This window comes from Pleurodeles waltl, chromosome 11 (genome assembly GCF_031143425.1).
Source record: "Pleurodeles waltl isolate 20211129_DDA chromosome 11, aPleWal1.hap1.20221129, whole genome shotgun sequence".
Classification (NCBI taxonomy): domain Eukaryota; kingdom Metazoa; phylum Chordata; class Amphibia; order Caudata; family Salamandridae; genus Pleurodeles; species Pleurodeles waltl.
In genome coordinates this window covers 78,286,464-78,301,027 of record NC_090450.1, presented here as the reverse complement: position 1 = coordinate 78,301,027, position 14,564 = coordinate 78,286,464, and the positions used below count along the sequence as shown (strand labels likewise).

Genomic DNA, 14,564 nt, shown 5'->3' with positions numbered 1-14,564 from the left:
CATAATCCAGAATCAAGCAGGTTGCATGACGACATAAACCCCAGCTACCTGTCAGATGAAACCAATCCAAACACAGTTGCATTGGATGTTGGTAGCAGCATGGATATCTTTTAAATAGCTGTCCATTATGCGTTTGCTGTCCATGGCTTAGCCTTTATGCTCACGAAGGAAAAAATTAGGAGATATGTTCTGCCATGTTACTCCAGCTCTCAGAAAAAGGCCTTACTTGCTCTCTCAAAGTTCTCTAAGACAAGAACTGGTGGAAGAAGTTTTGCGGCCCATGCCATATGATTAAAAGAACTAGAAAAACAGCAGACCGTTCGGGCTCCCCTAGACAAGTGAAGTAATTATTCTTTTAGGTTTTCTTGTCCCTCTTGGAGAATTTGTTCTGTCTTTGGGTCTTTTGCTTTTTTAAGCAATCCATTATTAGATTAAAATTACCCCTTTGGTTTGACCAGACATAAAAGGTGTGTTTGCTAGATCAATGTAGTGAAAAAAAGGTGCTTACCAGACTATCATGATCAAAATGGCGACCTAAGGTTATGTTGTGTCCATCGTATCGACTCCTGAAATACTGCTGCAGTGGAGTTAATAATAGAAACTCTTTTCTTACCTTGACTACATTTCAGAAGTCAATATTGTGCTCCAACATATAAATCAGGAGTTGGCAACACTGGAAGATATTGATGTTTTACATTTACTTCTACATCTCAAAATCCCACCCCTTGTCCCTTATCACGGCCTTCCCCTCAAACAACCCCCCCACCACCACCAACCCCTGGGTGGTCATAAGAGAGCACCTTCTTAGTCTGCAGTCAACTACACATCTTCACTTTCTAGGAGGAGCTTTTTTATTTCACCACCACTGTGCTACAGGTATTCAAAATCCTACTAGTGATCTGTAGGTGGTAACAGTCGACTGTTTTTCTCCTGAGATAGATACCAAGTGTGTTAATATCTATTACATATGAATTACTATTTCACATTCATATCATGGACTTCCTTGTTTAACTGGGGGAACTTCTGAAAGCAACTAAAGGTTGAGAAGAACCAGTTAACAGGGGTCACCATTATCTATGATAAGAGTGACACTGTCTAAAATCAGTTGTGGTCTGAAGTCTGAGTGGGAGCAGTTTAGGACAGATTTGTGATCATTTTTTAACTAGAAGGAAACAGCTTTCTTACAGATATTTCACAGGCAGGATAGATTTGTGTTTGTAGTTGCTTGCATTGATGGGGGTTAAGCTTGGTTTTAATTATGACTGAGGGAATTTGTCCAGTTTTGAAATTGTCTTTTTCCATCATAACTCTCATCCTGCAGCCAGCCAGTTACTTTCTAGTGCCAGGATGCCTCAATGAGTAAATATGTGCTATAGAAAATGTATATTAAAATCAATTGATTAGCCTGAGAGAAATGGCTTGCGCAAGGAGCAACTATTTTGAATAGTGTTTTCAGCACTGTTTTGTTGAGGGTTTCTCTATCGAAGGTGGGAGGAGGTTATGTTTTAAAAGTGGTGGTTTTGAGAGACGGGGAGGATGCTGCGCAGGTCTGCATGGACAAGCATTTTAAAGGAAGTCCATTTTGGAAAGTAATATTGGGAACGCTGTGGATTACTCTTGTTTGCTGTTGTTACTGAAGAAACTGATTAGTGGCATTACACTTTTACATTGAGTGGAATGGTGGGTAGGAGAATCCAAGAATGTGAAGATGAGTTTTGCTTCTATTGGATGCTTCTGTGGTGTTAGACAGTTAATAGTTGGTGAGTATCTGCAGGAAAAGTAGAGAAGCTTTGATTTCGGAGAGGTCACTTTGGAGTTTTGCATCATTTTATTTGTTGTTTGTTTGTTGTTTGTGGGTGGTTTGGTTGCTGTTGGTGAATTTCTGCTTGCAGCAGGTGAAGAGATGTTTGGTTTAAATGAACAGGTGGGTGTGAATATTAATGTTGGGCTTTGTGGAGAGGCTGGGTACGCTCAGTAGGTGGTTTACATGGTCAGTAGTGTCATTGCAGAATGCTTTGGGTGTGGATAGAGAATTTCAATGGTGTACTTCTTAAATAAGTTGACCAGTCATTTGCTGTGTTTACTCTGCCTATGGTTCATTGAGTCAAATCATGTCGTAGTTGTCTTCTGGTTTCAACTAGTTAACCTATACATTTTCCTCTCAGAACCACCTTTAATGCTTTCCAGTCTGTACCTCTGGTGGTAGTCGTTACCCGGTTGCTCTCTATCTAAGTATTTATGGATGGGTGGATGGCCAGCCTAACGGCCCATCTTGTAGTGTCTCTGGATTGAGTTGCCATATGTAGATTCAAGTCTGTGCCCACTCACAACTGTCCTTGATCAACATAGTGAGTGATCTGAAAGGAATCTTCCTAGTATTGTGCACCCTCGATTTTTGTCGCTAAGTCTTGTGTGCTCAGTATGCGGTCCAATCTGATGAGTGTTGTGTGCGTGACCAAGTAGCAGAAGTATTCCCCCTGAGCCAGGTGGAGTACCTTTCAAATATCAATGCAGTCAATCTTGCTCATCACCTCCATCAGCAAACCAACAATGTCCAATTTTGTGCATCCTTTCGGGTGCCATCTGAGTATGTCCCTGTCCAAAATCCAATAAAAGTCCCTAGCCTATAAAATGTAGGGTGGCAGATTGTATCAATGTCTTTAAAATGTTATTAGACAGAATTGTTAAGATGTTCCTATTGCCTCACCGAAAGGCCTATGCAGCCTAGGAGAAGTAATGGTCTAATGCTGCAAATCTAAACATATAGTTTTGTGTGCTACCTTCATCTTTGTCTACTGTATATGACAGGACCAGCCTTTATGCCAGTAGAACCTGAACATTTAATATATACTCAAAATAATGGTTCTCTTGGTATTCATTCATAAAACCTTTGCAGATATCCAAAGAAGTATATTCTAACCATACAACTAATGTAGTAAAATAACTAATGCACTCCAGCTTTATTGATGGTTTTGATTAAACCAGAAATTGTAGTAACTACACATGTAGTGTAGTAATTCGAAGACCACATAGAAATTTTAAAAATGTCATATATAAGGTGCAATAAGCAAACAAAACGACAAATGTGCCCTGTGTCCCAAAGTTAAAAAACACATAGAAGTGAACAGGTGACAATTTTATTTACAGGCAACATGCTAGTATTCTTACTTAAGGTCCTGGTGTGTTGATTAGGTTCTTCAGATCCATGCAGTTGCTGCGGGTAGTGTTAAATGATGTGGAATAATACATTTGCAAAACATGGAGCATCTTTATCAATGGCAATCATGGCTGGTGGTTGTAGCGTTGGCCATTGGATCAGCATCATGCATTTTCTCTACACTTATACTGTATATAGCAGACACACAAAACATGAACCAGCATTCTCCACTTTGTTGACTATCAAATGCTCCGAATTCTTTAATGAAAACCCCAAATCCTGCATGATGATCACACTGTAGCTGACAGCAAAAGAATCCTCAGGACTGATGAAGAAATAAAATTCCATAAAGTGGCTTCAAAACTATAATGTGAGAGACAACAAGTCACCATGAATACAATGTTAATTCTGGCAATACAACAGAGTTGTGCAGCAGGAGCAAACTAGAAACTGACACTAGGTAGAGACTAAATGGCTTTAATCAGAGCTTCACAATGCTTGGCTTCTTTCATCATACTCCAACCATGTCTTGCAACTGATGGACCACCAGTATTCCAGTCCAACTTCATGCTCCACATTCTACCCATCACTTTCATATTCCACCCTACCAACACTTCATGCGTCCATCACCATGTCACCTTAGCAACAGATTGGTAATAGAAAGCCTCAACTTCCACACACATCCACTAGAGCTCTGCCAGTAGCAGTAATCAAATGGCAGAACAACCTAGACCCTAGACTGGATTTTTCCATCTTCCTGACAACCACACTCTTATCATTTAAATATTGTACGGAATGGGATTCAACCTTGCTGTGAAGGGCGTGGTCGTTGGACAAATACTCTACACATTACCAACTTCCTTCCGTGCCACTAATGATCACCCTTTGTAACCATCAATCCCTGCTTCCTTCTCTACCTCCACAGTCCCATGGCATAATACCAGTTTGTGCATGTTGCACTTCTTCCCATCTATTTTCACTCCAGTGGAACGAAATTCCTGTTTCAGTTCAGGTGGTACAAAAGAAAGTGACCACCCCTTACTAGTGCTTAATTTGTGCTTGTTGTTTCCGGTGCTGAGCACCGGCACTTATTTGTGAGGGCCGGGGCTTATTCCTCAAGCATTTGCTGCGAGCAAAAGACACATATGTGGAAGACGGAAGAAGGAAAAACTAAAAAGCGTCATAAAGGGAGAAAGTAGAAAGTTGCAGGATAAGCTGAAGGGACAGGGGTGGCCGTAAATGGATTGAAGAGGCCCGAGATGGCTTCAGGATTACGCTGCCTCAGTATTCAGTGCTGGCAGATTTAATCACTGCAGCCTCGTGTTTGAGAGAAGGGCTTTGAGCACCGGCACCTCTTAATTTACAAATTAAGCACTGCCCCTTACTGAGGCTCCTGCCTTTTATGTTACAGAACTATCTTGTTCAGAAGCTCTCAGACCACCTGAAGCAAATTCTCTTTTATAATGCTGTTGTGGTAGACATGCATCTCTAACACAGGGGCTTCCATATACAGACAATTACATTCTTTAGGTCCAATTGTAAAAAAAAAACGAAAGTTTACATTTCCATTATGCCATATTTTGATTACATTTCCGATCGTTAGGGAATTCTCATAGAAATCCAGAAATCCTCCCAGGAATCTGAGTCGAATTTTCCTGCAGCTAGTTTGTTTGTGAATCCAAACATTTCCACAAGCAATAAGAATGCACAAATACTTTACAAAAATGCATTTGAATTTTAAACCCTTTTACTTTACTTTTTTCCCAGCGATTTGTTCCCGTTTCCTGTTGACAAAACATTTCACCTGATTGTCAGCTGATTTTGAGATTGGCATTTCGTCATTCCTACAAAGAGCACAGACTGATGTATTCTTTAACTTGACCAAAGTCAATTTCCAGAATATAAATGCCCTTGTAACACTGTGTGAATCCCCACAAGCCCACTCTAACTAACATTCTGCGGCATCCCCACCTTGAAAAAGCTCGTTCCCACCCTATGGAACAATTTTGCACGTGTAAGTTCACATGTTTAAACATGTAAAATAAAATTTTTTTACAACTAAGTCAAACTAAGGACAGTAGTTGTCAGCTGGAAAGGAAATGAGGCTAGATCTAATTTTACTGTTACCTTAACCTAGTTTAGCTGTTAGCATTAAGGGCCAGATGTACGAAGCATTTTTCTAGTCGAAAAGGGGCAGATTCACAGAATCGGCCCGTTTGCGACTTGAAAAATGCTTTTGGGGATGTACAAAGCCCAAACTGCGATTCGGTAACTTGTTACCGAATTGCAGTTTGGGTTTTGCGATTCGGTATTAGGAAGGGGTGTGACAAGGGCGTCCCTTCCTAATACCGAATACAAATGATATGTATGATTGTTTTGTGACCACGAATGCAGTTGCAAAACAATTGCAGTTAGCACCAGTTTCAAACTGGTGCTAACCCATTCGCAAACAGGAAGGGGTCCCCAAGGGACCCCTTCCCCTTTGTGAATGGCAGCAAAAATATTTTTTCTGAGCAGGCAGTGGTCCCGCGGACCACTGCCTGCTCTGAAAAAATGAAAAGAAAACTTTTTGTTTTTGAAATACATCTCGTTTTCCTTTAAGGAAAACGGGCTGCATTTAAAAAAAAAAACTTCTTTATTTAAAAGCAGTCACAGACATGGTGGTCTGCTGTCTCCAGCAGGCCACCATCCCTGTGAGGGCGGTCATTCCAGGTGGGGTTGCAAATTGCGACCTACCTCATGATTATTCATGAGGTACGTCATTTGTGACCCCATTGGGAATCGCAAACAGTGTAAAGTACACTGTTGTACATCCGGTTTTGTGACTCACAAATTGCGAGTCTCTAAGACTCGCAGTTTGCGAGTCTCAAAACCGGATCTTTGTACCTGTCGCCCTATATCCTTAGTATTTGTCATAGGACATGTCTATCTTTGAGCCAAAACCCAGACTACAAATTGCACTGGTGAGTGAGTATTCTACTGATTCTCATTTCATTTGCCATGCGTCCCTCTGTAGACATCATACACTTGTCCTTCTGATGTTCTTCAGTCATCTGGTCCTGTTTGTATCAGGTAGTGCATATGTGTCACTCGGGTCATCAGCCCTGTGGCAGATGCCATCTGCGGGATGGAATGCGCTATTGACCTGCTCAAGCTGATATTGTGCCCGTCATGCAGGTTTACCTTGGACTGTTGCAATTAATTTTGTGAGCAATGGCATAACTGCCCTCTCACACCCCCGAAGCGCCCCATTTTCCTGTGTCCCATCTGATTATTTTCTATATCATTTAAATCAGATCTTTGCGACCAACTGATTGGCAACGTATGCATAAAATGACCAGTCACTGCCAGTCTTCAGTTACACTGTATCAATTATCCAATCCACAAAGGGCATCCCTGCAAGTTCGTCCATTGATGATTAAAAAAATCCACCTATGGGTACTGTTTGTGGTCATAGATCACTGCTTCCTAAAGGAAGCAAGGTCATTGCCTGTCAACCATCAGCTGCTACACGTGTGGGTAAAAAGGCATCTGTACGAGAGAGAGAAGGCTCTTGCCTGGATCTCATCCTTCTTGATCGTTACGTTCCAGTCTAGCTCTGTTGCCCCTTTGAAGTGGTTATATGTTACTATCTCGAAGTGCCAATACATTGATGCTTCAACACCAACCACATTGTTATTGGAAGTTTAAATATATCTTACACCTACTTTGACCCCATCTCCCTGACTCTACAATTATATTGTATTTTTAAATGTGTTAGGTCATGAGCAGAGCATTGCAGGTGTGCCTATTATGGTTTGTGCAGCTTACATTGGCATAGGAATTTCGATGCTTTTTAGGTTTTGCTTTGTAACCATAATGTCACTTCAACTGTAATTTGTAAGTCACTTATTGAGTTTTTATGAACTAGCTTTTGTTTATTATGAGCAGGGGTAGTCATAACTGACCCCTCGCAAAGTTTTTTTAGTGAAAATAAATTCACAGATTTATAGCTATAAATGTATGAACATTTAAGAAGGAGATCACTGATCCTAACAATTTGGAGTAAATCTGACTACTGTTTTAGTAGGACGAAATGCAAAGTATGGCAAATTAGAAAAGACATATAGGAGGTGATCCCGAGTCTGGCGGGCGGCGGAGGCCGCCCGCCAGACTTCCCCCAACAAAATACCGCTCCGTGGTCGCAAGACCGCTGAGGGTATTTTGGGATTTTCCCTGGGCTGGCGGCCGGCCGCCAAAAGGCCGCCCGCCAGCCCAGGGCAAATCAACCTTCCCACGAGGACGCCGGCTCAGAATTGAGCCGGCGTAGTGGGAAGGTGTGACGGGTGCAGTTGCACCCGTCGTGTAAATACTACGTCGGGCCCTCTTACGGGGGCCCCTGCAGTGCCCATGCCATTGGCATGGGCACTGCAGGGGCCCCCAGGGGCCCCGCAGCACCCCCTACCGCCATCCTGTTCCTGGCGGGAGACCCGCCAGGAACAGGATGGCGGTATGGGGTGTCAGAATCCCCATGGCGGCGGAGCGCGCTCCGCCGCCATGGAGGATTCTGTAGGGCAGCGGAAAACCGGCGGGAGACCGCCGGTTTTCCCTTTCTGGCCGCGGCTGAACCGCCGCGGTCAGAATGCACTTGGGAGCACCGCCAGCCTGTTGGCGGTGCTCCCGTGGTCGTTGACCCTGGCGGTCAACGACCGCCAGGGTCAGAATGACCCCCATAATTTGAGATGAAGTAACCCATTCCATTTGTAGAGTACCATAAGTACATGACATTTTAATGAAATCTGTGAAAAAGTAGGTAAATAAAGACCGCAAAACTATAATGTAAATTATTCACATTTCTCAATATACTTCCATTTCTTGGTATATAGGGGGCAATCATGCAAAAAGCACTGAAAAAACATATATTTTTTTTAATTGTCTTGAAGTTAGTGATTATAAATATACTTGTTTTGGACAAAAGGCCTAAGTCACAATTTTCTTTTCATTTTTTTCATCAGAATCTGAGTGCTTCCAAGACCACAGTTCCAGGATCGCTGTCGCTGTTGGAATAACCGTGGTCGCCGTAATAATTTTGGCCATTATACTATATTTCATCTACCGCAAGCGAAAATTAGCTGGATATCAGAGAATTTAAAAGCTATCTAATTGTCTTTATGTGAATTTCAAAAGGGATTCTTTAACCATGTTATAAAAAAGATACTCTTTTTAACTATTTTTTTTAATATTCTAAAATGTTTGCATCAGTACCATAAAAAACAAGCATCTAAGTATTAAAGGTGATGGAAAAAGTGATATGTGGTATGTAATAATGTAGGCCACTCAGTCTGATGATATGATAGGTTGACTTTAGTTAGTGATGAAATTACATTTAAAACTCAATTGTAAGTTATGTCAGCAGGCCTGAATAACCCTTGATCATATTTACTGTGTAAACAGTTTCAACAATAAGGAAAAGCCTCCAGATCCTTTTTTACTCCTTCCTACCACAAATGTGCACTTTTTTAGTGGTGTATGTAACCTGATGTTTTTGTTTCTAGAAACGTGTTTTCACAAAATTAAAATAAAATGGTTAAAATACCGCACTGTGGAAAATATAGCTATGTGCCTATGCTGTCTGTGATATTGTAGCTCAATCTAAGAATCTCTGACGTCATATCTCAGTGGCTTTGCTATGAAGAAGAATGTGGTGAAAAGCACAAGTCAATACAACTTTCAACGTGAGCAAGTTTTTTACTTAGGCTATTTTACTGAGGGCATCATAATACTGAAAAAAAGTTGGTTAGGTGGAACCTAACTCCAATCGTCTGTTCAATAAGAGATAATCAGGTATGTGTCTAATTCCAAAACTCTGCTTATAACATTACCAAGAGGCAGTTTAGTGTGTCTTGGTTTGAGTATTTGAACCTATCCACTCGCATTCAAAATTTCAGAAATGGGAAAACGGAGCAGGAACTGCCATATGTGTCTTTCGGTTATTCTGCCCCTAGGATGATTCATAGAAAATGATATTCCATTTGAATATAAGGGCCTGATTTAGATGTTGGCAGTAGCACCACCAAGCCACGTCGGACGCGGGCCCTAAAAGCCGTCACTTTAGTGGTCTTCTGCCCACTGTATTTAGATGTATTGCGGCTGACCCGCAGACCACCACAACGGAGTTCTCTCCCTACCTGTCAGCCTGGCGGATCCCTGCCAGCCGTGTTTAGATGGTACAGTTGGACTGGAGGTGTACTGGCGGCGGTTTGCTGACTGAGGGAGGACATCGCTGGACCCAAAGGACATCAGACAATGCCTGTGGCTGAGGAAAAGAGGTAAGTCAGACACTCACACTCTCTACCCTTCACACAACATACATACCATTGCCATTACACCACAACACCTACATGCCGCAAACACTTATACACGTCCATCCATCACACAACATACACACACTAGTGACACTGCACCCACATACGACACAACAACCTACGCACTCATTTACACAAACACACGCACACACAAGCACAACTACACACATCAGAAGAGCGTCCGATACACAACAATATGCACCTGAGTTCTGCACGAAGCAACGCAAAATATACAACATCCACACCATATGCAAGTGGCACACATAGTGACACAACCACTTTACCCATTACACCTCCTTCCACCTCCCCAAGCCAATTGCATTGCACACACATATACACATACTGACTCAGTTGGCAAGTGTGAATGTACTGTCATTGTGGGGCCAGCATTCATTTGTCAATGCATACTGGCACCATAATGACAGCTGTGTATGTGTTGGATATGTGTTGTGTACCAGTGTGTCCCCACCCGTGTCTGGCTCACCTGTGTCCTCTAAATATGCATGTCATAGTAATTTAAAAACATTATTGTGACATGTACATGTCTGCAGTGGTCCCGTGCCAATGTGCGGTGATTCCCCCCCCAACGTACACAGCCAATGCAGGTTGCCTAACTTTTTGTCCAGTGACGGGGCTGTGTTTTCTCTGTGGGCCCCTGGCAACAGCTACGGAGGGCCCTGTCCAATCGTGTTCATCCAGAAACTGCAGTTGAATCAGGAGAAAGGGTGAGTTTTCACCCCATTTCCCCTCACCTCAATCGGCCAAGTATGAAGTGTAGGTTGAGCCGCCACTTTTTGCTTGGGTGTATGGCACATCCAAATTTGCTACGCTGTAAGTGTGGCTGAAGTCCCACCATCAGCCACTCTTTCCTACGGTGCTGTGGCGGTGAATGGGAATCCTTGACGGAGTTGCAGGACTCGGGTGGGTTACAATCTATGGGACTACCAACATCTAAATAAGGCAGGCGGACAGTCATAGCGGACGGCGAGTTTTCTGTCAGAAAACCGACGGCGGGACCGTTACAGCCAACATCTAAATCATGCCCTCAGTCTGCATTACTTACTTTTTCTAGTTAACAGTTTCACTGCTAAAAAAGTAAGCAAATGTATGGCTAAAGTTATTAGTTTTTTTCAATAAAACTGTTTAAAACCACATTTTTCTTTATATTTTTGTTGCAAGCTCTGTTAAGCTCTTGTCTACTCGTATAGGCTGTTATGGTGGTCAGCAGTGAAGAGAGACAAATAGCCAGGGACAAAAAATGATGCCCCAAATTACGCTATCTTGTTTCCTTAAACTGGTTATATTCTGAAAGGAGAGTTACAGGAATAGCTGCTAACAGTTCAATAAAAGCATGGGATAACAAAAGTAGCCCAACTTGTGGGGGTCTCTATAAAGATGGTTAGCCAACAAAGGGATGAGCATCAAGGAGTTATTGACGAAGCTGTATAGATGTAACAAGGTGCCTCCACGGGAGCTTGGATGACTGAGTAAAAACAGCCGGGCCTGTGAGAAAGAACATGGGGCCAAAGTGGACTGCAACTTAGGGCAGATGCTTGCAAAAATGATCACTTGTTGCTCAGGGGTGTGGCTGACGGTTGCGGAGTACAATGTGCCTCTCTCAGCCACACTGTAAAACCATCATATCCTTCACTTTGACCACCTAGCATCTCTATTGGGTCCTAAAAACACTGGTGTCCTGTGAAGTTATTGGTGCAGTCACAGTTGTGACGTTCTGAAGCCTACAAAAGAGTAAGAGGGGACCTGCTTGAGCGAGGAGCAGGTGACAAGAGGGCACCAGGCACTGGAAATGTCAAGTGTGTGTGGTCCTGAGTAACAGAGAGGTAACCTAGAGGTACAAGAGCTATTGGTGTAAGGCTTAGGATCTGCAGAGCAGTCAGGAAGATCCCTGACCCTTGACCAGAGTACACTAGGCTGCTGACAGACTGCCACAAACTGGGAGGCTGACTGGGAGATCCTTGTCCCCATGCCTAGAGGAGATAAGACTGCAGTGAGCTGGTTTCCCTACAGTGAAGCCTCTTGCAATGAATCGAGTGCCTCTAGAGGGTGAGACATGAGATTTTAGCAATGCCGGACCCTTGTCCTTTTAAATGGAATCTCACCTTGGGGTGCGCGGGGCACATTTTGTGGTAGGTCTATTGGTTCTCTTGCCTATCCTGTTGAGCATCACTTCATTCACCACTTTAGCAAAGCAACTGCCATCATATTAAACAAAGCACTTGATTGAGGCATACTTTAAAATGATTGGGAATAATAAAGAGTGGCTGCAGGTGCAGTTGCAGGGACATTATCCACAGCACAGGAAGAACACAAAACATTTCCATCAGTGCAAGAACTTATGTCTGCACTCACGTTGTGGAGCTCTACATATTGGGATGCATTAATCAGAGGCAATTTAGAAGTAATGGGTTCCTTTGCTGTCCCAGTCCAGGTCTCATTATAAATCTGCTTTGCCCTGCTGCACAATGGATAAACTGAAACAGTTGTAAATACTACCACATCCTGCAATGACCAAGATGCATAATAAAACAACTTTATAATTCTAAGCCATCATCAGCATACTTGAAGACAGGTACTATTCCAAAATACTGAATATACTCCTTGTAGTTTTGAGCACCATATACAATACCAAGAATAGTGTCTGAGGACTGAGGGCACAAGGGCCCTGCAACCCAGGGCGAACTCAATTAAAATATTATGTAAATATTTTGGGAGGTGTTAAGGTGTGGATATTAGTGGTTATGAGATACTCAGAAGTTAGTTGAATCTTGTACTCTGATAAATAAAGATGTTAGCTATGAGCCCCGTGTGTTGCGTGTTCTTGTGCATGCTCCAAGGCTGGCGAGGATGCAACAACTGGCAATGAGTACAGTATATGTGCCCTGAAGAAACGACTGCTCTCCTTAAGAAATTGCATGGATATACCAAACGTTTCGTGCATGCCATGTACACCCCAAGCCTGTCCAATGAAGCCTGCTTTTGGCGTATGTGCAGTGTAAGCTCCACCCTACCCCGTACGAGGCCTCGTGGAGAAGTTGAAGCCATAACAGAGGAGGGCCATTGCAAAATCCCGCCAAGACTTGTTGCCAGGCTGAGAAATTACATTGCCGGGCCACAACACCGAGTCATCCTTCACACAAAGAGAACACTAAAGGCAGTGACAAACACGGACAACATAAAATGCAGCAACAACTAGATTTAACACTAGAAGGCAGTGACAACCAGGTACAAGGAGTGAACTTCACTCACTGGCCTTATGACCTCAAAACTGGGCAAAGTGACTTGAGAGCAAACACAGGGGTTGTGCTCACAAGGTTGTCAGTCACCGTGGAAACCACCCAAGCCACCTTCAGAATTGTGAGTTTTGTCAGTCGGCAACCACAGAAGCATTGAGTATAGTGCTGCTGCATTTTCAACACCACCAAAAAGCAGAATATTGGTGCTAAATGACCATGTGGGATGAGACTTTTGATGACTTCATAGACTCCCTGGAAGAAGTAAATGATGAGAAAATCTTTAAATATTTAAAGAATCCTGTTGGTGATGGAGTAATGTTGTATCATCTGATTAAAGAAGCATTAGTAGCCAAGTTCAATACGATGCCAACCTCAACTAAGAAAGGTATATTTTCAATCAAGTGAGGCAAGTTGGTGAGACAATGGAAGATGAGTTTGTTGAGAGGCTTGATGTGCTCATCAAACACTGTAAGTTTAGTGAATGTAACAATTAAGAAGCCAGGCGCCTCAAAGTCATTGATGGTTGTTTGTCGGACTTGTTGAGAAGACCCATGTTGAAAGACAGTCAGTCTAGCAAAAGAACTGATGGCTGCCAGAGCCGAGGAACAAGCAGATCGCTAAGTCGCCGAGATGGAAGCAGGAGCAACAAAAAGTGAATCAGCACCAGTCATGAAGAGTAAACACAAGCACTGAATAGATGCCCGTAAGTAGACACTTTGAAAGAAAGAAAGACTGTCTTACCAATGTGGATTTTTATTTCCAAATAAAAACAAATGTCCAACAATTGGACAGATGTACAGAGGTTGCGAAAAGGAGAACCACTTCATAACGGTTTTCAAAGCAAAGAAGAAACCAGGTGCGTCACGTGAGACAAGAAAATGGACGCCAGAAGGTTCCAGAAGTACTGTTTCCACACCCACAAAGACAAAAAGCAACCTCAACTGCGACAAATGGAATCTAAACGAAGTCGATCGTCATCAAGTTCATCGAGCAAGAATTACTCAACATAATCATCGAGCAATAGTGAAGAGCATAAAAGTGCAAATATCATGTGTTAAAAAGATTAAATGCACACGTGGGCCTTGCTGCGTGCAAAGAGGACCAACAAATGACCCAAACAAGCAAGTCAACTAAACAAAAGAACTCCTATGGACATTGCCCTAAGATCAGACTAAAGGTCAACAGTTGTCTTCTAACCTTTGTAATAAACAGCTGTACACTGATCAACATCATGCCAGGTGAACAATTTAACAGTTTATCACCTTTACCTCAAGTCAAAGCATCTGATATGAAGGTGCACACGTGAGCTGCTTCCAAACCGTTGTGGCGTCAAGGATCATTCACAGCGACCTTGTGGCATAAAAAGATTTCTGTGCAGGCGCCAATCCAAGCTCTTCAAGGTACTCTGTCCAGGGCATGCCTACTTAGTTTTGAAACTGCTCCTGACAATGGACTGATATCTATCAATTAAAACCTAAATATGCATTCTGAAATTGTGAGTCCATTCCCCTCACTATTTCACAGCCTAGGAAGGCTCAAGACAGTGAATGTGCAACTTCACATTAATGAAGACGTCCAAACCTGTTGCACGGTGACACCACAGAATAGCATTTCATCAACAAGAAGCAGTTGAAAAGGATCTAGAAGCCCTGCTAAACCACTTTATTGAGCACTCTATTGGTCCCACACAATGGGTGTTGCCCATAGTGGAAGTGCTGAAAAAGGACAGTGGAGCTGCAGTACACCTCTGCATGGATATGCTTCGAGCCAACAAAGCAATCGAGAGAAAAACATCCTGGCCAGCACATT

At 42.8% G+C, this 14,564-nt stretch overlaps 1 protein-coding gene across 1 annotated transcript in view; it reads left to right on the top strand.

The window, feature by feature from the left end:
- LAMP3 (lysosomal associated membrane protein 3) overlaps positions 1-8,750 on the top strand; it is a 144,267-nt gene extending 135,517 nt beyond the window's left edge. The window contains exon 6 of the mRNA XM_069213106.1: positions 8,152-8,750. Within this exon, the coding sequence (XP_069069207.1) occupies positions 8,152-8,288 (137 nt within the window). The 3' untranslated portion in view covers positions 8,289-8,750. The remainder of the gene's footprint in view (positions 1-8,151) is intronic.
- Positions 8,751-14,564: the final 5,814 nt, after the last annotated feature.